General features: G+C 39.4%; 1 protein-coding gene across 5 annotated transcripts in view; it reads left to right on the forward strand.

Moving 5' to 3' along the window:
- LOC150092026 (rhodanese domain-containing protein CG4456-like) overlaps window positions 1-25,312 on the forward strand; it is a 147,538-nt gene that overhangs the window by 22,195 nt on the left and 100,031 nt on the right. For 3 of the 5 annotated variants that reach the window (XM_090377788.1, XM_090377796.1, XM_090377805.1), the window contains one exon: window positions 17,168-17,209. The exons of 1 other annotated variant lie outside the window; for it this stretch is intronic. In XM_090377788.1, the coding sequence (XP_090233914.1) occupies window positions 17,168-17,209 (42 nt within the window). Of the gene's footprint in view, window positions 1-15,262; window positions 15,423-17,167; window positions 17,210-25,312 lie in introns of those variants that run through there. One more of the 5 variants, XM_090377814.1, reaches the window with a different exon arrangement.

Genomic DNA, 25,312 nt, shown 5'->3' on the forward strand with positions numbered 1-25,312 from the left:
CATTAATGGTGTATCTGAGAGCAGAACAATGAATAGAGTTGATAACAATAATATGAAATCCAACAGGTAGATAAACATTGATATAGATTTAAACATTAAAATCGTATGTACAAAAGGGGTATGCTTTAAATTAAGTTACCAGTAAAGCAAATAATAATAAATTAGTTAGAGAATAGAGAAATAATAAAACAAATAATAATAATGAATTACAATAATTAGATGGGAACTAGCCATTTTGCAGTTTAAGAGAAGAGGCAAACCTGTGGATGGTGTTCATCAGCGATTGGGAGTTGTCAAAGAAGTCAATGAGAGAGTTGTTTGCTGATTCTATTTAGTGGACTGAACTTCATAAAGTCTGTGGTGATGTGGCAGAATCAAGGCGAAACAATATAAGATTCCTGATGTGCCTACAAGGAGCACTGAAGTTTATTTTTATTAAGAATGTCAGATGCTTCATAAGTTCTGGTGATTACTTTGGCTAGAAGGGTGAAGTCAGCAGTAACTCTTCTAGTGCACAGAGACCTCAGATGAAAGTAATCACAGAGTGATTCATAATACACTGAGTGATAAAATAGAGGATTACGGAACATAAAGTAATGGACAAAATTTTTTTTGGACTACTTCAATTTTTGTTAATTAAAGTCTTTGTGCGAGGATTCCAGATGGGTGAACTGAATTCAAGGAGTGGCAGAACAATAGTTTTATAAAGAATAACTACATATCTGTAGTTTTTGTAAGTGTTCCGTTTGATGAATCCCAGTGTTTTGAATGCTTTGCTGGTGATTTTAAGGACAGCATAGAATCTGTGGTGTGAGTTAGCTGGAAGCAAAGGTATAATGAGAATGGAAATAAACTATGACCAGAGGATTGTGAAGAGTTTGATGAGTGATGATTTGTACCAGCCTGTTAGAAAAAGTACTAAAAGTACTAAAGAAAGTAAAAAAAAAAAAAAAAACTGCGTGTGTACCCTGTATGCATGAAAGATGTTTTATGTGAAAACATCTTTGATGAAAATCAGAACTGTTTTAAAAATCGAACGAAGCTAGAACAAAAGTCACAAACAATGTAATGTTTTATGCTCACGCCTGCTACTTAGTCTACCGAATCTATATTAGTGACATTAGTGTCATACTTCAGTCTGAAATATTTAGTATGGGCTGAATGCAGACGATATTTAGTATGGGCAATGTAATGCACATGCCCGCTACTTACTCTACTGAATCAACATTTGGAAGAGGTTAGCGAAATCGAAGTCATTAGTCTAATTACCCATTTAATTTTACCCATTTGTTGAATAGTATGATTGCAACAATACAAGTATTTGTATTGTTGCAATCATACTATTAAATAAAGATTGTGGTCGCAATGAGTGTGTGAGAACGACAGACTATCAAGATTGCATAAAAAACAAACAGAAAATGAAGCGCTGGATTTAGCGGTGCCTTCAACATGCAATGCTGTTCCATCTAACAATGATATACCCAAAGTGAGTATTAATTATGTACAACAGAACATTTCTTGAGGCATAAATTCAAATTGAGGAAAAATAGATGTGCGGAAGTTTGCCTTTAGCCAGCGGGTAGTTGGTTGGTGGAACAGACTTCCATTCTTTGTTGTGGAAGTTGATAGCCTAAATAAATTTAAGGCTGAGCTGGACAGGTATTTGGAACAAACAGAGGGGTGAAATGGGAGTGTTTTTTTTTTTTTTTTTTTTTTTTTTGGGCTGATGCTGCATAAGCTTGCTTTCTTGCATCATATGCCTCTACTAATGCTAATGCTAATTGCAGCACCTGGAGAGTAGGCACCTGTGAGGTGATCTGATTCGGGTGTATAAGGCTTAAATGGGTTGAGCAAGCTGAATGCTGATGGGATTCTTCCTATTGCTCAGATTAAGAACCGGAGAGGGCATAGATTCAAATTGAAGAAAGGCAGTTGTAGAATATGTGTGGAAATTTGCCTTTAGCCAGCGGGTGGTTGATTGTTGGAACAGACTTTCATCTTTTGTTGTTTGTTTGTTTTTTGGTTTTTAGGAGAATTACCAACTAAGGCCATATTGCCCCTGGGATATATGGTGTCATTCTCTGACCTTTCCACATCCTCCATATTTGGTCGTTACAGGCTCGAACCCTGGTCTAATCAAGAAGCATGTGCTACGCACTTCTGCTCATGCTCACATGGCTACAGAGGCGGCATCTTTTGTTGTGGAAGTTGATAGCCTAAATAAATTTAAGGCTGAGCTGGACAGGCATTTGCAATAAATGGAGGCATGAAATGGGAGGGTTTTTTTTTTTTTTTTTTTGCTGATGCTGCATAAGCTTGCTTTCTTGCATTGTATGCCTCTAATAATGCTAATGCTAATTTAACGAAGTTGGATTTAGTAACCAAGAGGCTTATTCCTCCTCCTTGCTTACCATTCATGCAAATATAGCATGCAAATATAGCATGCATACGGACAATACTGCATTCTAGGCCAAGTGATCAATGTGTCTGTTTCAGCCAACAAGATGGTCCATTGCTTGCCAAGGCAGATTGATGACGATCATTGTATAAACATGCATATAAAATGTAATAAAATACACAAGTCCAGCTATTTGATCAGGTTAGTAAAAAAGTGAGCTGTTAAAGCTTGACTTCAATGTTCGGTCAATTATATCAAATCACAACAGATCAATCATTCTTTGATGATAGTGCCATGGAAATTAATTTGGCAAAAAACAACATAAGCGAAGCAGTTCCGATCGAAGAAAGTCTCTTCCCCAAGAGCAAAGGTTGTGAAGCGATGATAAATATCTTGGAATTGCTCCAGGAGAAACTTAGTATCACATAGATTTCTGTTTGACAAGCACACAGAGGAACTGTCCTTTCCCAGCATTTGTCTTGGACAATTCAGAACGTTCAGAAAGGATTTACACGTGAGTTTGTTTTGATGGCAATGAAGGAGCTCGGACGATCTGACTGATGCGGTGTTACTCTATGTCATCTCCTTTACGTAGGAATGACGATAATGACACTGAGAATGCGAGACTATTTTATGGTGGCTTTCAAATACATAGGTAAAGGTACAAAATTCACCCGCGAGCAAGTTCAATTCAAAGAATACATTAACAGCTGTATCGAAAACAATTTGGCCTTCCTAAGGACAATTCCAAACTTGACCTACTACTGGGCTCAACATAAGCGCAATCTATTCACTATGATTAGATAGCTCAATAAACCTACAATGGTCTTGACTTCAGCTAATGTACAAGTTACAGAATAAAGGGTGCATCATTAGTGAGGATCATGTGAGCGACATGGACTTCGTGCAGAAGGCGGCGCTAGTGAACGAAGACATAAATGATGTAAAGTTTTATGCTCGTGCCTGCTACTTAGCCTACTGAATCTACTTTAGTGATGTTAGCGTCATACTTCACTCCGAAATATTTAGTATGAACATAGAATTTCAGCATCGCAGTAGTCCACATGCACACATTTTGCTGTGGCTAAATAATGCTCCCAAAGATCCTTTGGGTGAAAACGAATATATAGATAACACGTACATGTTAGTATCTGTTTCCTCTGTGAGGCTTCTGGAGCATCAAGCTTCAAACTCACAAACATACATTCACTGTTACAAGAAAATAAATCTGGATAAATGATAGATGTGTCGATTTGAAGCACCATCCATGCCTTGTCGCATGAATGGTGCTTCATTAGCATTAGTAGAGGCATTTGATGCAAGAAAGCAAGCTTATGCAGCATCAGCCAAAAAAAAAAAAATAAAGTAAAATAAATAAATAAAAAATAACCACTTCCACTTCACCCCTCTGTTTGTTCGAAATACCTGTCCAGCTGAGCCTTAAACTTATTTAGGCTATCAAGTTCCACGACAAGGGATGGAAGTCTGTTCCACCTACCAACCACCCGCTGGCTAAAGGCAAATATCCGCACATCTATCCTACATCTGTCTTTCCTCAATTTGAATTTATGCCCTCTCAGGTGATTATTCTGAGCAAGAGGAAGAATCCCATCAGCATTGAGCATGCTCAAACCATTCAAGGCTTTGTACACCTCTATCAGATCACCTGGCTGGTGCCTAGTCTCCAGACACTGTAATTCACAAAACTTAAGCCTTTCTTTGTAAGAGCACCCCTTTGTTCCATTCACTAATCTTGTTGCCCTTCTCTGTACTCATTCCAGCAGCTCTACATCCTTTTGAAATGAGGCCTCCAGACCTGTCTACAGTACTCCAGGTGTGGCCTGACCATTGCCTTATACAAGGGAATAATCACCTCCTTATCCCTGCTAGAAAAATTCCTATATATCATTCACAATACACCATGAGCTACTCTTGCAGCCCGTCTGCACTCCTCAGAGAACTTCATATCTGCCTGCACCACCACCCCAAGGTCCCTTTCTTTCTCTACCACTGTCAGTGTAGTACCACAGAGTTGACACGTTGCTCTGGGGTTGCTGTTTCCCATATGTAGTACTTTACATTTGTCAATGTTAAACTTCATTTGCCACCTCTCAGCCCATCTGCTCAACCTTTCCAGATCCTGTTGCAGCAGCATAGTGTCAGTAGTGTCCTTGACAACCCTGCCAACCTTCGTATCATCTGCAAACTTGGACATTAAGCTTGATATACCATCATCAATGTCATTTATAAATACAGAAAACAATAAAGGACCCAATACTGAACCCTGAGGGACTCCACTAATAACATTAGTCCACGATGAGCAGTGTCCATTGATTAACACTCTCTGTCTTCTCCCCCTCAACCACCCCTTTATCCATAGCAGCAATTTGCCTCCAATGCCACACTGCTCCAATTTGTGCAGCAGTCTTCCATGTGCAACAGTATCAAAAGCCTTTCTAAGATCCAAGTATATAATATCAAAGTTATTCCCTGCATCCAGTTCTTTTGTGACTGCATCATAGTATCCAATCAAATTGGTCAGGCAAGACTTCCCCTTAACAAAACCATGCTGTGTCCGAGCTATAACTGAAGTCTTGTCTAGATGATCCTGCAGTGCTTCTTTAACCAGTGCCTCCATTAATTTTCCTGGAACAGAAGTTAAACTCACAGGTCTATAATTACTTGTGTCAGCCTTTGATCCTCCCTTGTGAATTGGGGTCACATTTGCATATCTCCAGTCCATGGGCACCTCCCCTGAGTCCAAGGAAGCTCTCATAATTATGGCTAAGGGTTCGCTTACTTCCTTTGCTGCCTCCTTTAATATAACTGGATAGATTCCCATCCACCCCAGGTGCCTTTCTTGTGTTTATCTTCAACAATTTATCCTCCACTTTACTCTCAGTTATTACAAGATTCTCTAGCTTACTGCTAGAGTTGAATACACCTCTGGCATTCCCCTCGCTGAATAACTCCTCGTGTGAATTTCAATGCAAAATATTCATTTATTTTGTTAGCTACCTGAGCAGGGTCATCAACAGTTGACCCATCGACATCAAGTGGACCAATCTAATTCATCCCCTTCCTTCTAGAGTTTACATAAGTAAAGAACACTTTGCTGTTTTTCTTCACATCCCTTGCCAAGGATCTCTCGTAATCTGCCTTCGCCTGCCTAACCTCCTTTGTAACTTGGTTACAGGTCAACATGTATCTATCATAGGCTTCTGTGTCACGTGTTAATTTGTATGTATCCCATGCATTTTTCTTCTCTGCCATATGCCTCATTAGTTCATCTGACATCCATTTAGGCCTAAACCTTGAACAATATTTCTTAGTTGGTATGTAAAGCCTAGTAGCTTCCAAGATAAGTTCTTTGAATGCTTCTCATTTTGAATTTGCTGTTGGTAACATCATCAGTTGATCCCACTGTATAGAATTTAAATACTGTTTCAGTCCATCGTAGTCGCCTTTACGAAAGCAATACCCCTTCCCTTTACCCCTAATGGTAGTTACCTCTCTGAGTAACTCCCACTTCAGAACACTGTGATCACTGCCACCTAGTGGTTCATTTATCTGCAGATTCTTAATGCATGAAGAATCACTACTGATAATCAAATCAAGAGTATTACTCCCTCTAGTTGCCTCCCGAACATGCTGATGTAGAAAACAATCATCCAATAAATCCACAAAAGCCTTGCTAGTGTGTGAGTGACCAGCCCCCAAATTCCAGTCAATATCTGGGAAATTAAAATCCCCCATTATAAGACTCTCTGATTTACTGGCCCACTCTTGCTCTGTACAGTTCCTTATTATACTCATCAGAGTCATTAGGCCTATAGCACACTCCTACTCTCAATTTTGATCTTCCAATGCTTATGTCACACCAAACTGACTCGACACTGCACTGTCCAGCGATGTCGACTGGCTTCACTTCCTTGGATTTTATGTGTTTCTTAACTAATAGCATAACCCCTCCTCCCTTACTATCCTGTCTATCCTTTCTGTAGACATTGTACTCCCCAAATTCCAGTTCTGCATTCCTTATATCTGTGTGACACCACGTCTCTGAAATCCCAACAATATCTGCCTTTGATGTTTTGAGCAATACCTCAAATTCATCAAATTTATTTACTAAACTCCTAGCATTGGTGTACACGCAAGTATACATGCACCTGCTCTTCCTCTTAGCCACCCTAACACAACCCATGTGTTCACCTGTACCCCCTTGAAATCAACAAAGTTGTGCCGCAGAATCACCATTTCCGGTTTGTGGATCAAATCCACAAATCAGAAATGACATTAAATGTCGTCATTGGCACCTCTTTCATCCCCTTGGAATTCATTGTTCTGCAACACATCATTTCTGTGTAGCAAAATCATCATTTCCGGTTTGTCAATCAAATCGACAAAGCGGAAATGGCATCAAATGATGTCAGTTCCGCACCGCAAAATCATGACAAATTGATTCTACTACAGTTCAAAATTTAGTAGGTGCTGCCAAGAATGTTCAAACCGGAAATGATGCCATTTCCGTATCGCAAAATTGTGAAAAATTGGTTTTACTATAGTCTGAAATTTAGTAGGTGCTGCCAAAGATGTTTCTCATCAAAAAAAATTTTTTTTTAAATAAACTAGATGATTATTATTTGTACCAGCATGTTAGAGAAAGTACTACAGGATGAGAATATTGTTCACCTTATCATTACTCAAGAACCAGATGACTCAGTGCTTAAAGTACAGGAACTATTGGCAGGTAGTGATCACGCAGTCACTAGTTGGAAGATGAAGAAAGATGTTGCAGTAGTTAAAGGTAAAGGCACAGTTTTAATTTCAGAAGAGGGGAATATGACAGTTTAAGTCACTATATGGCATCTATTAATTGGGCAGATTGCAGAATGAGAGTGAATATATTTGAATTATGGACTTACCTTTCAAACAAAAATCAAATCTACTAGATTTTTGCTTTAAACAGTTAATCCTCTTAACTGTTTGCTTCACTAATTGCCACCTGGGAACGACACCCCCCCCCCAGGCAGACCTTGATGATCTCATTAAGCAATTGTCATCCCCTTTTCTATTACTATGGGATTTCAATGGACACAATACTCTGTAGAGTAGTACTGACATCAGTGGAAGGGGTTGGACTGTAGAGAGCATGCTCGAAAACAATGACCTGGCTCCTCTAAATATGGAACATAACACCTTTTTCCGCATGCTTACCTGTATATTTACTGCAATTGATCTCTCTATATGCTCCCCTTCTCTCCTTTCTGTTTGTACATGAGAAGTTGAAGACAATTTTTGTGGTTGTGATCACTTTCCCCCGATATCCACTCTTTGCAATGGGAGACCATGAGACCATGTCTAGGATACCACAATCGAAGATTGATCACCCTGACTAGAATGTCTTCAAAGATCTGGCATCATTTGATACCACCACAGTCGGCAAGGAGCCAATTAATGATACAGTAAAGCATATTACAGACAGTGTTGTCCAAGCAGCAGCAATTGCAATTCCGAAGACATCGACTCGGTTTTCACAATTTCCAAAACCATGGTGAATGGAGAATGCACATCAAGAGAGGCTTGAAACAAAGCATGGAGAATATTTTGTCATTACCCCACCACATAACCTATTAGCCTTCAAATGTGCACGTTACATCAGAGCCGACCGGGCTAGCCGGGTGGGTAAAGCGCCTGCCTGGCAACCCAAAGGTCGCGAGTTCGAATCCCGCCTCGGGCTTGGATCAAAATGCAGCAAAAAAAAAAAAACCTTGGGAGGTGCACTATGGCCACAGAAGCCGATGCGCCAATAACTACCAAAAAAAAAAAAAAAAAAAAAGTTACATCAGATGTTAGAGTCACAAGGAATCTTGGATCCGATTTACATCTTCCAACACACGGGCTGCCTATCCCAAAGCCATCTGGGACAAAGTCCAGAAAATGAAGGGCAAATACACATCGCACCCTTCATTGATCCCGGAATGTGAGAAATGTGCAACTGCAGGCCTAACTGCAATTGCGAACACTCTGTGGAAGACATTTGCTAAAGTGTCTTCCGAAACATTGTATCCCCAGAGTTCGTGACCATCAAACATAAATCAGAAAGACAGCAATTGAAGCTGTCTTCAAACAGCTGCATGGCTTACAACCAGTTTTTTACACAGTGGGAGCTGAAAGCAGCACCCTCCTTGTCCAAGACTTCTACAGGGATGGGATACACTTAAATAGAAAGGGTGCAAGAATATTTGCTGATGCTATCGAGGCAGTGTTAGGTGGGTCGGAAAACTGCTAGCTTGGGGGGAGACAAAGACCAATAGATTGACAGTAGCCACTGGCAGAGGTGAAAGAGATTCTTGCACTGCTTCTATTAGAATGAGCAGAAGCCTGAAAAACAAGATGCATGGTATTTCAGAGACTGCTGGGAGCCATTGCGGTACAAGTAAACACATGGGTTGTGTTAGGGTAGCTAAGAATAGAAACAGGTGCAGGTATACTTGCGTGTACACCAATGCTAGGAGTTTAGTAAATAAATTTGATGAATTTGAGGTATTGCTCAAAACATCGAAGGCAGATATTGTTGGGATATCAGAGACGTGGTGTCACACAGATATAAGGGATGCAGAACTGCAATTTGGGGAGTACAACGTCTACAGAAAGGATAGACAGGATAGGAAGGGGGGAGGGGTTATGCTATTAGTTAAGAAACACATAAAAACCAAGGAAGTGAAGCCAGTCGACATCGCTGGACAGTGCAGTGTCGAGTCAGTTTGGTGTGACATAAACATTGGGAGATCAAAATTGAGAGTAGGAGTCTGCTATAGGCCTAATGACTCTGATGAGTATAATAAGGAACTGTACAGGGAAATAGAGTGGGCCAGTAAATCAGAGTGTCTTATAATGGGAGATTTTAATTTCCCAGATATTGACTGGAATTTGGGGGCTGGTTACTCACACACTAGCAGGGCTTTTGTGGATTTATTGGATGATTGTTTTCTACATCAGCATGTTCGGGAGGCAACTAGAGGGAGTAATACTCTTGATTTGATTATCAGCAGTGATTCTTCATGCATTAAGAATCTGCAGATAAATGAACCACTAGGTGGCAGTGATCACAGTGTGCTGAAGTGGGATTTACTCAAAGAGGTAACTACCATTAGGGGTAAAGGGAAGGGTTATTGCTTCCATAAAGGCGACTACGATGGACTGAGACAGTATTTAAATTCTATACAGTGGGACCAACTGATGATGTTACCAACAGCAAATTCAAAATGGGAAGCATTCAAAGAACTTATCTTGGAAGCTACTAGGCTTTACATACCAACTAAGAAATATTGTTCAAGGTTTAGGCCTAAATGGATGTCAGATGAACTAATGAGGCATATGGCAGAGAAGAAAAATGCATGGGATACATTCAAATTAACACATGACACAGAAGCCTATGATAAAGCAACTCTAGCAGTAACTTACTGCAACTCTAGCAGTAAGCTACAGAATCTTGAAATAACTGGGAGTAAAGTGGAGGAGAAACTGTTGAAGATAAACACAAGAAAGGCACCCGGGGTGGATGGGATCTATCCAGTTATATTAAAGGGGGCAGCAAAGGAAGTAAGCAAACCCTTAGCCATAATTATGAGAGCTTCCTTGGACTCAGGGGAGGTACCCATAGACTGGAAATGTGCAAATGTGACCCCAATTCACAAAGGAGGATCAAAGGCTGACACAAGTAATTATAGACTTGTGAGCTTAACTTCTGTTCCAGGAAAATTAATGGAGGCACTGGTTAAAGAAGCACTGCAGGATCATTTAGACAAGACTTCAGTTATAGCTCAGACACAGCATGGTTTCGTTAAGGGGAAGTCTTGCCTGACCAACTTGATTGGATACTATGATGCAGTCACAAAAGAACTGGATGCAGGGAATAACTTTTATATTATGTACTTGGATCTTAGAAAGGCTTTTGATACTGTTGCACATGGAAGACTGCTACACAAATTGGAGCAGTGTGACATTGGAGGCAAATTGCTGCTATGGATAAAGGGGTGGTTGAGGTGGAGAAGACAGAGAGTGGTAATCAATGGACACTGCTCATCGTGGACTGATGTTATTAGTGGAGTCCCTCAGGGCTCAGTGTTGGGTCCATTATTGTTTTCTGTATTTATAAATGATATTGATGATGGTATATCGGGCTTAATGTCCAAGTTTGCAGACGATACAAAGGTTGGCAGGGTTGTCAAGGACACTACTGACACTATGCTGCTGCAACAGGATCTGGAAAGGTTGAGCAGATGGGCTGAGAGGTGGCAAATGAAGTTTAACATTGACAAATGTAAAGTACTACACATGGGAAACAGCAACCCCAGAGCAACGTATCAACTCTGTGGTACTACACTGACAGTGGTAGAGAATGAAAGGGACTTGGGGGGTGGTTGTGCAGGCAGATATGAAGTTCTCTGAGCAGTGCAGACGGGCTGCAAGAGTAGCTCATGGAGTATTGTCAATGATATACAGGAATTTTTCCAGCAGGGATAAGGAGGTGATTATTCCATTGTATAAGGCGATGGTCAGGCCACACCTAGAGTACTGTATACAGGTCTGGAGGCCTCATTTCAAGAAGGATGTAGAGCTGCTGGAACGAGTACAGAGAAGGGCAACAAGATTAGTGAATGGAACAAAGGGGTGCTCTTACGAAGAAAGGCTTAAGTTTTGCAAATTACAGTGTCTGGAGACTAGGCACCAGCGAGGTGATCTGATAGAGGTGTATAAAGCCTTGAATGGTTTGAGCATGCTCAATGCTGATGGGATTCTTCCTCTAGCTCAGAAAAATCACCTGAGAGGGCATAAATTCAAAGTGAGAAAAGACAGATGTAGGATAGACGTGAGGAAATTTGCCTTTAGCCAGCGGGTGGTTGGTTGGTGGAATAGACTTCCATCCCTTGTCGTGGAAGTTGATAGCCTAAATAAGTTTAATGCTCAGCTGGACAGGTATTTCGAACGAACAGAGGGGGGAAGTGGAAGTGGGTTTTTTTTTGGCTGATGCTGCATAAGCTTGCTTTCTTGCATCAAATGCCTCTACTAATGCTAATGCTAATGGGATTCTTCCTCTTGCTCAGAATAATCACCTGAGAGGGCATAAATTCAAAGTGAGAAAAGACAGATGTAGGATAGACGTGAGGAAATTTGCCTTTAGCCAGCGGGTGGTTGGTTGGTGGAATAGACTTCCATCCCTTGTCGTGGAAGTTGATAGCGTAAATAAGTTTAAGGCTCAGCTGGACAGGTATTTCGAACGAACAGAGGGGTGAAGTGGAAGTGGTTATTTTTTATTTATTATTATTTTTTTGGCTGATGCTGCATAAGCTTGCTTTCTTGCATCAAATGCCTCTGCTAATGGTAATGCTAATGGTCAGACATGACTTCCCCTTAACAAAACCATGCTGTGTCCGAGCTATAACTGAAGTCTTGTCTAGATGATTTTTCAATGCTTCTTTAACCAGTGCCTCCATTAATTTTCCTGGAACAGAAGTTAAAATAACAGGTCTATAATTACTTTTGTCGCCCTTTGATCCTCCTTTGTGAATTGGGGTCACATTTGCCCATCTCCAGTCCATGGGTACCTCCCCTGAGTCCAAGGAAGCTCTCATAATTATGGCTAATAATAATCAATATAATACATATAATCATCAACAAATATCAAATTAAAATCGCATCTTCTTGTTAATTATGGAAAAAGCATCACAAATTGCTACCTTATTCCAACTGAGAAGATTTGAAAAGTGACATTTCGCTAATGTTCTGGTTAAAGGATGCTTGCATGCTTCAGTTTCAGCCTCTCAAAATGGGCACCTGCTAGCTGAATGATTGAGTTGTTTAAAGCTTTGAATGGATTGAGCAAACTCAATACTGATGGGATTTTTTTCTCTTGTTCAGATTATGGAAATGGCATAAATTCAAATTGAGAAGGATGGTTGTAGAATACATGTGCAGAAGTTTGCCTTCAGCCATTGGGTGGTTGATTAGTGGAACAAACTTCCATCCATTGTTGTGAATGTAGATAGTTTGAATAAATTCAAGGAAGAACTAGACAATCTGTTGGAAGGAATCAATAGGCGAAATGGGAATTTTTTTTTTTTTTTTTTTTGGCTGATGCTGTGTAAGCATGCTTTTTTGCATCATTTGCCACTTAATACTAACTGACATTTTGAGATTGGCAAATACAGGATGAGGAATGACTTCAATTATACAGGCTACAAAAGAAGGGAACCAGTCACATTTAAGAGTACCTGATTATAAGGCACAGAGGGGGTTAGTAAGATGAATGAATGTGGAATGTTCACTCTTATAAAGAATTCCAGAACAAGGGGTTATAAATTCAAATTACAGAGGAAGAGGTTTAGACTAGACTGTAGGAAGTATTCTTTTTTCCAGAAAGTTGACTAGTGGAGCAAGTTGCCACTGCATGTAGTTGAGTTTGACAGGTTGAAGAAATTCAAAGGTTATGGATAGTTACCTATATGAGAAGGGAAGTGGTAATTTGTATTTTAATCTTTTTTTTTTTTTTTTTGACCAGTGAAGCAAAATTCAGTTTCATCAATATGATTAATAGATATTTAAAACAACAATGGGCCCTGCACTGAACTCAGGTGAATTCACTATAACATTAGTCCACAGAGAGCATTGCCTAATGATAACCACCCTGTATCTTCTGCCACACAACCATCCTTTAACCATAGCAGTAACTTTCACTAATGTAGCTTTAAGGGCAAATTACTGCTATGGATAAAGGGATGGTTGAATGGTAGAACACAGAGGGTAGTTATCAATGGACACTAATCTTCAGGGATTAATGTTATTAGTGGAGTCCACCCAAGGTTCAGGGCACCTCCTAGCCAGGTGGGCAGGAGCAGCAGTGCATAGCACAAGCTTCTTGATTAGACCAGGGTTCGAGCCAATGACCGCCAAATACGGAGGATGTGGAAAGGTCAGGGAATGACCACCGCATATCCCTTGAGCAATATGGCCTTAGTTGCTAATGCTCATAAAAACCAAACAACAACAACCAAGGTTCAGTGCTGGGCCCATTGTTTTCTATGTTTGTTAATGACATTAGCATTAGTAGAAGCATATGATGCAAGAAAGCATGCTTATGCAGCATCAGCCAAAAAAAACCCCCTCAAATTTCACCCCTCCATTCATTCCAAATGCCTGTCCAACTCAGCCTGTAATTTATTTAGGCTATCAATTTCCACAACAATAGATGAAATTCTGTTTCAACACTCAACTATCCGCTGGCTAAAGGCAAATTTCTGCACATCTATTCTACAACTGTCTTTCCTCAATTTGAATCTTTGCCCCCTCAGGTTCTTAATCTCAGCAAGAGGAAGAATCCCATCAGCATTCAGCTTACTCAAGCCAATCAACGCCTCATACACCTCAATCAGATCACGATGCAGGTGCTTCTCCAGACGCTGCAATTTGCAGAACTTAAGCCTTTCTTGGTAAGAGCACCCCTTTGTTTCCCCTCACCAATCTTGTTGCCCTTCTTTGTACTCGTTCTAGCAACTCTACATCCTTCCTAAAATGAGGCCTCCAGAGCTGTACACAGTATTCTAGGTGTGGCCTGACCATTGCCTTGTACAACGGGATAATCACCTCCCTGTCGATGCTAGTAAAATTCCTATATATCATTGACAAGACTCTATGACCTGCCCTGGCAACCCTTCTGCGCTGCTCAGCAAACATCATATTCGACTGCACATCTTTTTCACTTTCCACTTCCCTGAGTGTAGTACCACACAGTTGGTACATTTCTCTTCGGTTATTGCTAAACATATGCAATACTTTGCATTTGTCAATGTTAAACTTCAATTGTCACTTCTCAGCCTATTTGCCCAACTTATCTAGATCCAGTTGGAGTAGCATACTATCTTTACTGTCGTTAACAACCCTGCCAACCTTTGTATCATCTGCAAACTTGAACATTAAACCTGTTATACTTTCATCAATATCATTGAAAAATATATAAAACAACAATGGGCCCCAACACCGAACCCTGGGAAACTCCACTAATAACATTTGTCCACGAAAAGCAGTGTCCATTGATTATCACTCTCTGTCGTCTCCCACTCAACTATCCCTTTATCCATTGTAGCACTTACCCTTAATGCCATATCTCTCCAATTTGTACAGCAGTTTTCCAAATGCAACAGTATCAAAAGCTTTTTCTGAAATCCAAGTACTATACAGTCAATTCCGGTTATTTGGGACACATCGGGGCTAGTGCATTTTGGCCCGATTAAGCGGCTGCCCCAATTATCCGCAGTTTCACGTAAATAGTTAAAAATACAATGTAACCCCCCCACCCTTTTACAATTGGTTCACTGTACAATTAAATCACGTTACGACGAACTCGCTATAGTAAAGTACCGTTCACTATACGATGTGCAGTACGCGGCGTTAATTGTGATCACGTTGGTGAATTGAATTTTAATTCTATTAAACAGCGATTCTAATTAGCGAAAATTGGAGGAATATTATCCACAGGCTATAAAAGCAAAGATATATTAAGCACAAATTTATCCTTTATTACCTTACCAATTAAAAAATTAAATGACACCCGAAAATCGGAGAATATACGTGATAATAGGAATAATTAATACGTACTGTAATATGTACATACGAACTAGTTGACATTTCTGTTCACTGACATTTGTGGGCGGGGGGGGGTTAAAATTTAATACAGTAAAAAAATAAGCAAACAATAACAAAGAACACGGCACACACAAATTGCAAGTAACGCGATACGCGCAAGTGAGAACGGAGTAACGAGTTACAAAGCTTTAAAAATAGGAATGAAAAGAAGATTTGAAAATTAATTTTTTTATATGATTGAAGATTTCATGGAAGTGTAAACACATTTCACCATAATAACCCACAGAATTCCAGCTGTCGGTATTATCGCAAATTCAGCAAGATCTAGTTTACTGTCCGTTTATGATAGATTTCTCTAACAGAAAAGCCCAATAAGCAGGTGACTGCTAATTGTTTTATGTTTGTGACCTCCAGAATTTCGACCGGACCACGTGGTACCGTCGGAGACAATTGTAGGGTAATCTCCAGTGCTGCAGTCTACTGCCCCGATTAAACGACATGCTGTCCCAATTAACAAACCCATGCTGTGTCTTAACTATTACTGCAGTCTTGTCTAGATGATCCTGCAATGCTTCTTTAACCAGTGATTCTATTATTTTCCCCTGAACACAAGTTAAACTAACAGAGTTATAGTTACATGTGTCAACATTTGAACCCCCTTTATGAATTGGTGATACATTTTCACACCTCCAAGGGACCTCCCCTGAGTCCAAGAAAACTCTCATAATTACTGCTAAGGGTTTGCTTTCTTCTTTTGCTGCCTCCTTGAATATAACTGGATAGATCCCATCCAACCCAGGTGCCTTTTTTATGTTTAATTTCAACAATTTCTCCCCCACTTTGATCTCAGTTATTACAAAATCGCTTTGCTCCCTGTTAGGGTTTGAATAACTCCTCATGTGTGAATGTAGATGCAAAATACTCATTTAGTTTATAAGCTACCTGAGCTTGATCATCAATAGTCAGCTCGTCTATGTTAAGTGGTCCAATCTGATTCATCCCTTTCCTTCTAGAGTTTACATAAGTAAAGAACTCTTTTCTGTTTTTCTTTGCATCCTTTGCCAAGGATTTCTCATGATCTGCCTTCATCTGCCTAACCTCCTTTGTGACTTGATTACAGATTTGTTTATATCTGCCATAGGCTTCTGTGTCACCTGATATTTTATATTCATCCCATACATTTTTCTTCTCTGGCACTAGCCTCATTAGTTCATCTGACATCCATTTAGGCCTAAACATTGAACAGTATTTCTTAGTTGAATGAAAAGCCTAGTAGCCTTCAAAATTAAGTCCCTGGAGGCTTCCCATATATAATTCAATGTTGGTAACATCATCATCAGTTGATCCCACTGTACAGAATTTAAAAAATGTTTGAGACCCCTGTAGCCACCTTTATGAAAGCAATAGCCCTTTACTTTATTTTAGCCTTGATGGTAGTTACATCTTTAAGTAATTCCCAGATCAATATATTGTGATCACTGTCACCCAGTGATTCCTTTATCTGCAAATTCTTAATGCATGAATAATCACTGCTGATAATCAGATCAAGAGTATTGCTCCCTCTGGTTGCCTCTCGAACATGTTGCTGTAGAAAACAGTCATCCAATTAATCCAAAAATGTATTGCTAGTGTGCGAGTGACCAACCCACAAGTTCCAGTCGATATCTAGCAAGTTAAACCCCCCCCCCCATTAAAAGATATTCTAATTTACTGGCCCACTCATCAGATTTATTAGGGCTATAACACACACCTCCTTCTCATTTTTCCTTTCCCAATGCTTATGTCACACCAAACAGATTCAACATTGCATTGTCCACCGACATCAATTGGATGCACTTCCTTAAATTTGCTACTACTAAAGCTAAAATAATATATAATTTACCTTGTAATTCAGTCTTCATTTCTTTTTAATTTTACTTACTGAGGAAAAAGCTCAAAGAAACACTCAATTAGATAATGCAGTTTTGGTCATTAACTATCTAAATTTATCATCTAAATTCTTACAACTTAATAAATGAGTTAGAATTGAGAAAAAGTGTTTTTGTTTGTGGAATTATTAATTTTATTATGAATATTAATTATTAGAGTATTGTGTTTTTCTGATTAGTGTAATTTTTTTTGCAGCATCATTATTTTCAACTTCTGTAAGTGCTTGTAAAATGAAAGGTGAGTTCTAGATATTTATTCGGACACTTTTTTATCACATTTTCATGCCTGTTTTAAAATAATTTTTTTTAGAAAATTCTGAATTTTTGCTACATACGTGAAACTTGAGGTGTTAATCTATTTTTGAAATGAACTTGTACACACAAGTTCATTTCAAAGTATGTTACAAATTTTCCAGTAAGTATTACCATCTCTTTCCTATGCATCTAATTATACATGGTTTGTAAAGGATGGCAGCACAAAAATGGAGTGTAACTAGAGCTGGATATCATCACTTTCTTGGTGATTCCCCCTTCTCTCTCTCTCTCTCTCTCTCACACAGAATTTTTTTTTTGGCAAGGAAGCCTGGGGCTTCCTCGTTCCATATAGCTAATAATAATAATATTTCTAATCAACTCATGCGAACAGTTATATGCAGGAATGGGAAAAGAAATGATTCAATTAGGTAAAATAAGTAAATTTTACCCACCACTTTTAACTTTCTTTCTAATAAATTTTTCTGACTTCTAAAAACCATTGTAAACTGTTTATGCCTTCCAAAAATTGTTGTGCATATTCACAGTAAAGACATTAAGATTAGGAGATCTGCAGACTTAACAAGTCTGTAGGTTACGGCAGATATCTGCCGTAATCTGTAGATTACAGCAGATTACGAGAAATCTTTGGTAAGGGATGAAAAGAAAAACAGCAAAGAGTTCTTTATTTATGTAAACTCTAGAAGGAAGGGGATGAATCAGATTGGTCCACTTGATATCGATGGGTTAACTGTTGATGATCCTGCTCAGGTAGCTAACAAACTAAATGAATATTTTGCATCGACATTCACACATGAGGAGTTATTCAGCGAGGGGAATGCCAGAGGTGAATTCAACTCTGGCAGTAAGCTAGAGGATCTTGTAATAACTGAGAGTAAAGTGGAGGAGAAACTGTTGAAGATGAAACTCTGTGGTACAAGAAAGGCATCTCGGGTGGATGGGTTCTTTCCAGTTATATTAAAGGAGGCAGCAAAGGAAGTAAGCAAACCCTTAGCCATAATTATGAGAGCTTCCTTGGACTCAGGGGAGGTACCCACAGACTGGAGATGTGCAAATGTGACCCCAGTTCACAAAGAGGAGAAGGATCAAAAGCTAGCATTAGCATTAGCATTAACATTAGCATTAGTAGAGGCTTTTGATGCAAGAAAGCAAGCTTATGCAGCATCAGCCAAAAAAAAAAAAAACCCACTTCCACTTCACCCCTCTGTTCGTTCAAAATACATGTCCAGCTGAGCCTTGAACTTATTTAGGCTATCAACCTCCACCACAAGGGATGGGAGTCTGTTCCACCAACCAACCACCCGCTGGCTAAAGGCAAATTTCTGCACATCTATCTACATCTGTGTTTCCTCAATTTGAATTTATGCCCTCTCAGGTGATTTTTCTGAGCTAGAGGAAGAATCCCATCAGCATTGAGCATGCTTAAACCATTCAAGGCTTTATACACCTCTATCAGATCACCTCGCTGGTGCCTAGTCTCCAGACACTGTAATTTGCAAAACTTAAGCCTTTCTTCGTAAGCGCACCCCTTTGTTCCATTCACTAATCTTGTTGCCCTTCTCTGTACTCGTTCCAGCAGCTCTACATCCTTCTTGAAATGAGGCCTCCAGACCTGTATACAGTACTCTAGGTGTGGCCTGACCATTGCCTTATACAGTGGAATAATCACCTCCTTATCCCTGCTGGAAAAATTCCTGTATATCATTGACAATACTCCATGAGCTACTCTTGCACCCCGTCTGCACTGCTCAGAGAACTTCATATCTGCCTGCACAACCACCCCCAAGTCCCTTTCATTCTCTACCACTGTCAGTGTAGTACCACAGCGTTGATACGTTGCTCTGGGGTTGCTGTATCCCATGTGTAGTACTTTACATTTGTCAATGTTAAACTTCATTTTCCACCTCTCAGCCCATCTGCTCAACCTTTCCAGATCCTGTTGCAGCAGCATAGTGCCAGTAGTGTCCTTGACAACCCTGCCAACCTTTGTATCATCTGCAAACTTGGACATTAAGCTTGATATACCATCATCAATATCATTTATAAATACAGAAAACAATAATGGACCCAACACTGAGCCCTGAGGGACTCCACTAATAACATTAGTCCACGATGACTAATGTTATTAGTGTCCAGTCTCTGTCTTCTCCCCCTCAACCACCCCTTTATCCATAGCAGCAATTTGCCTCCAATGTCACACTGCTCCAATTTGTGTAGCAGTCTTCCATGTGCAACAGTATCAAAAGCCTTTCTAAGATCCAAGTATATAATATCAAAGTTATTCCCTACATCCAGTTCTGCTGGCACAAGTAATTATAGACCTGTGAGTTTAACTTCTGTTCCAGGAAAATTAATGCAGGCACTGGTTAAAGCAGCACTGCAGGATCATCTAGACAAGTCTTCAGTTATAGCTCGCACACAGCATGGTTTTGTTAACGGGAAGTCTTGCCCGATCAATTTGAGATACTATGATGCAGTCACAAAAGAACTGGATGCAGGAAATAACTTTGATATTATATATTTGGATCTTAGAAAGGCTTTTGATACTGTTGCATATGGAAGACTGCTGCACAAATTGGAGCAGTGTGGCATTGGAGGCAAATTGCTGCTATGGATAAAGGGGTGGTTGTGGGGGAGAAGGCAGAGAGTGGTAATCAATAGACACTACTCATCGTGGACTAATGTTATTAGTGGAGTCCCTCAGGGTTCAGTGTTGGGTCCATTATTGTTTTCTGTATTTATAAATAATATTGATGATGGTATATCAAGCTTAATGTCGAAGTTTGCAGACAATACATAGGTTGGCAGGGTTGTTAAAGACACTACTGACGCTATGCTGCTGCAACAGGATCTGGAAAGGTTGAGCAGATGGGCTGAGAGGTGGAAAATGAAGTTTAACATTGACAAATGTAAAGTACTACATATGGGAAACAGCAACCCCAGAGCAGCGTACCAACTCTGTGGTACTACACTGACAGTGGTAGAGAATGAAAAGGACCTGGGGGTAATTGTGCAGGCAGATATGAAATTCTCTGAGCAGTACAGACAGGCTGCAAGAGTAGCTCATGGTGTCTTATCATTGATAAGACACCATGAGCTACTCAATTCAAGATGATATACAGGAATTTTTCTAGCAGGGAAAAGGAGGTGATTATCCCCTTGTATAAGGCAATGGTCAGGCCACACATTGAGTACTGTATACAGGTCTGGAGGCCTCATTTTAAGAAGGATGTATAGCTGTTTAATTGAGTACAAAGAAGGGCAACAAGATTAGTGAATGGAACAAAGGGTTGCTGTTACTAAGAAAGACTTAAATTTTGCAAATTACAGTGTCTGAAGACTAGGCACCGGCGAGGTGATCTGATTTAGGTGTATAAACCCTTGACTGGTTTGAGCATGCTCAATGCTGATGGGATTCTGCCTCTTGCTCAGAATAATCACCTGAGAGGGCATAAATTCAAATTGAGGAAAGACAGATGTAGGATAGATGTGCGGAAATTTGCCTTTAGCCAGCGGGTAGTTGCTTGGTGGAACAGACTTCCATCCCTTGTTGTGGAAGTTGATAGCCTAAATAAATTTAAGGCTCAGCTGGACAGGTATTTCAAACGAATGGAGGGGTGAAGTGGAAGTGTTTTTTTTTTTTTTTTTTTTGGCTGATGCTGCATAAGCTTGCTTTCTTGCATCATATGCCTGTAGTAATGCTAAAACGAAAATTAGAAAATCCACACTAACAATGAGCAATCCACAATTCAAAATGGCATCGATAGCATTGTTAATATGCAAAACATCAAGTTTACCAAAAGTAATTCCAAAACTTGTTAAATATCACTTAATTCAGCGGTTAGTAACTAGAAACAAATCAGCGGCACAAACAAACAAACAGTGGGATTAGGACGTCCTTATCTTTACTAACAATTTTTCGGTAAACCATCGATAGGACACCATGGGGCTTCCTTGCAACCCATCTATAATGCTCGCAGAATTCATGTCTGACTGTATCGTAATACCCCAGTCCCTTTCCTCCGCTACCAGCATTAGTTCAACTGCACCAAGTGTATAAGTTATTTTGGGGTTGCTGTTTCCCAGGTGCAAATACCTTACACTTTGCTGGATTAAAGCATGGCTACTATTTTTCTGACCATCCCTGAAGTCTATCTAGGTCACTGAAGATGCACTGCTTGGCAAGTGATCATTAATTACTCTACCAAACATTTCTACATCATCTTAAAATTTAGACATCACGTTCCCTTCATCAAAGTTATTTATGAAAATTAAAAACAACAGCGGTTCTAATACTGATCCTTGGGGAATCACACTTCTTACATCAACCCAATCTGAGGAAGAACCATTTATCACAACAATCTGCCTCCTGCCCTGAAGCCATCCAGTTATTCCTTGTGATTCCAACCACAGGATTTTCCCTGTGATTCCAACCTGTTCCAGCTTATAAAGTAACCGCTTATATGGGACTTGGTCAGCTTTGCTGAAATCTAAATAAACAGTGTCGAAATTATTCCCCAAATCCAGCTCTTGAGTGATCCTGTCAAAATAGCTAACCTGATTAGTTAAACATGATTTTCTCTTTACAAAATCATGCTGAGTATCCTTCAGAATTCTATTTCTATCTAAATGATCCTGAAAACCACCTTTTGATCATTGTCTCCATAATTTTCCCTACTACTGAAGATAGACTGACCAGCCAGTAATTTCCCACTTCACTATTAGAGCCGCATTTTTTTTAATTTACACTCTTCTAATTCAATGGAATCACTTCTGAGTCCAGTGATGCTCTCATATTCAGCCTCAATGGTTCAATGCACTCGCTGCCTCCCTTAAGATTATAGGGTATATGTCATCAACCCCAGGAGCCTTACTGGCCACAGGGAGATACTGCTGGAGATACTTTCGAGCCCTTACTAGGCTCGAAAGTTTTTTTCATTAAATAAACATGTAAAATTTGAACATCACTAATTACATTTTTTTCAACTTCATTCCTATAATTTCTCACTGACACAAAGGGTTTTTCTTCTGTAAATATCAATGCAAAGTAACTGTAGTTCATCTGCAACGTCAGCTGGGGTATGTAATACTATCCCACATCCATTACATAAGGGTCCGATCTGGTTTGCCCTTCTCTTCTTTGCATTTATATATGTGAAGAATTCCTTGTCCCCCTTCTTTACCAGTGATTTCTCATAATCTGCTTTTTGCCACCTAACGTTTTTTTTGGTAATATTACAGATCAATTTGTAGTTGTTATAGGCTTCAGTATACAGTTTCCTTCTGACCAGTGTGGGCCAAGATGATAGAAATTTCCCCCCAAAAAGCCTTACAGAGTCCTTCAAATCTTGAGTTATTATTATTATTAGCCATACAGTGCAAGGAAGCCTGAGGCTTATACTGCACTAGCCAAAAAAAAAAAATTTCTGAATTACCCCGAGAGAGAGAGAGAGAGAGAGAGAGAGAGAGAGAGAAAGAGAGATCACCAAGGAGTTAATCCACAAGGCTTTCATCATGTAATCCCTCCTGGGCAGAATTGCAGACACATAGGTTCAGTATCTGCAAAACTGCAAAGTTAAATAGCTAAAATTATAGAAAAGGATGGTTATATTCAGGGTGAGCTGGAATTTTTAAACAATACAAATAGGACAAATGCATAATGTAAATTACACATATCAAATATTTAACTTACCAGTTATGAATTGCCCTTGCGGAGAGCAGACTGGATATAATCACCCTGCTTCCCACACCAAGTGGAAAAGGCCTGGTTCAGATCTCATTAATGATGGAAGGAACTTTTATGGGCTTTTTCACTTCCTGGTTGAATTAGTAAATTTCAAGCAAGGACAGCATGGTTTTTTTCCTCCAGGAAACTTGGATTTTTTGTCTAACAAAATAGGCACACTAACCAGGAAGGACACCCAATTTATGGATGTAATATGGTTGGATGAAGTTTCTTTCAGGTAATCTGATATGACAGTTTTTTTTATTATTAATTTTAAAAAAAAAATCATATATGAAGGCTTTATAACCTGAGAGATGATACAGATGATTGTTCATAGAATGTAGATGCAATGAAGCGGTAGTAGAAACTACTTCAAGAATGGTGTGGTCAAAAGTTGCTTATCTTTCTTTTAAATTCATTTAAGGTGTATAGTACTCTGTAAGGCAATAGATCAGCCTCAGGGTTTTCAGTCCCCAAAAAAATCATGCTACTACAAACTACATTATACTACAAACTAGTGCAGTATAATGTGCAAAACAAATACACCAAAAATTCCTAAAACAATAACAAATGCAATAAATTTATATCTTTTTGTCAGCATTTTTTTTTAATAATGTTAGATACAAAGTACCTTACATTATTTTTACATTTCAATTTATTCGATTTTATTTTCAATAAGTCTTACTGTTTGGGTCTATGTGTAGGTTGTTGTAGTGAAGTTTTAGGAGCATCAGCGACTAAAGCCATATTGCTCCGTGTATACGGTCTGTAAATTGTGTGTTCTGAGGTAGATTTTGTTTTGTTGGACAAAAAACCCTGGACGGACTAACTCAGCCACGCTGTGATCTACGGGATTCGAACTCTGACCTTTTTCCACCCGGGAGGACAGCGATTGTACTGACTCCTACCCCAAGAGGGCTCCTATATGTAGGTGGCAGTCTCTCACTGGGAAAATTTCTGTTATCCCGGTGGCCAACCTTATAATCATCATCTTCATCATCAGCCATTTTCAATCCACTGCAGGATGAAGGCCTCTCCAGCAACTTTCCAGATCCTTCTGTTTTGAGCGCTGGCCATCCATTTACTACCCACAAACTCATGAATTTCATCTATCCCTCTCCGCCTTTGTCTTCTAGGTTTTCTTCTAGCTCCTCTTGGGTACCATTCTGTTATTTTCTTAGTCCATCTGTCATCATGTCTTCGAGCTGTGTCCTGCCCAAGACCATTTTAGTTCTTTTGGTTTTGATAAGAATGTCCTTTACTTGAGTTTGCTGCCTTTTTTTTTTTTTTTTTTTTGGCTGATGCTGCATAAGCTTGCTTTCTTGCATCAAATGCCTCTACTAGTGCTAATGCTAATCCATGTGTTTCTCTTCTTATCTAACAGTCTTATTCCCAGTATAATCCGTTCCATTCTTCACTGTGTAGTTCTCAGCTTCTCTTCCATTCTTTTGGTGAGTGCCCAAGTTTCACTTCCATAAGTCATGGTGGGGAGTATACATTGATTCATTATTTTACGTTTCAGACAAACTGGGATATTGCTCTTCAGTATGTGACTATATTTCCTGAATGCTATCCATCCAAAATTTATTCTTCTCTTGACTTCCAGCCATTTATCATTATTACAGCTAATAACTTGTCCCAGATAAGTATATGACTCCACCTTTTCAATTACTGCTCCTTCAATCATTATTTCCCTTTCCGTGGCATACTTGTTCATCATTACTTTTGTTTTAGCCATATTCATCTTTCGTCCAAAATCCTTACTAACTGTGCATAACTGATTAAGATTTTCCTTTAATTCTTTGGGATCGTGGCTTATGACCACAATGTCATCTGCAAATCGTAAATGGTTTAGGTACTCTCCGTTCACATTGACTCCTTTCTGCGACTAGTCTAATCTTCTGAAAGCTTCCTCAAGGGCAGCAGTAAACAGCTTCGGAGATATTGTGTTTCCTTGTCGAACTCCTTTCTCGATTTTAAATTTCCTACTGTCTTTGTCTAGTCTAATAAAGGAGGTAGCAATCTCATATATTTTCTTCAAAATCATAATATATGGGGTATCTATGCCGTGTCTTTCCAGTGCCCGAAACATTGTTGTATGCTGTATGGAGTCAAATGCCTTTTCATAATCCACAAATGCCAGGCATAATGGTGTTTTATATTCATTTGCTTTCTCCATTAGCTGTGATATTACGTGAAGGTGATCCATAGTTGAGAATCCTGTCCTAAAGCCAGCTTGCTCTTTCAGTTCATTCTCATCAAGTATTCTTTCTAATCTGTTAGTAATGACCCTTATGAACAACTTGTAGATGTGGGATAACAAGCTAATTGGTCTATAATTTC

This window comes from Mastigoproctus giganteus, chromosome 1 (assembly GCF_048544385.1).
Source record: "Mastigoproctus giganteus isolate SK-2022 chromosome 1, ASM4854438v1, whole genome shotgun sequence".
Lineage (NCBI taxonomy): Eukaryota > Metazoa > Arthropoda > Arachnida > Uropygi > Thelyphonidae > Mastigoproctus > Mastigoproctus giganteus.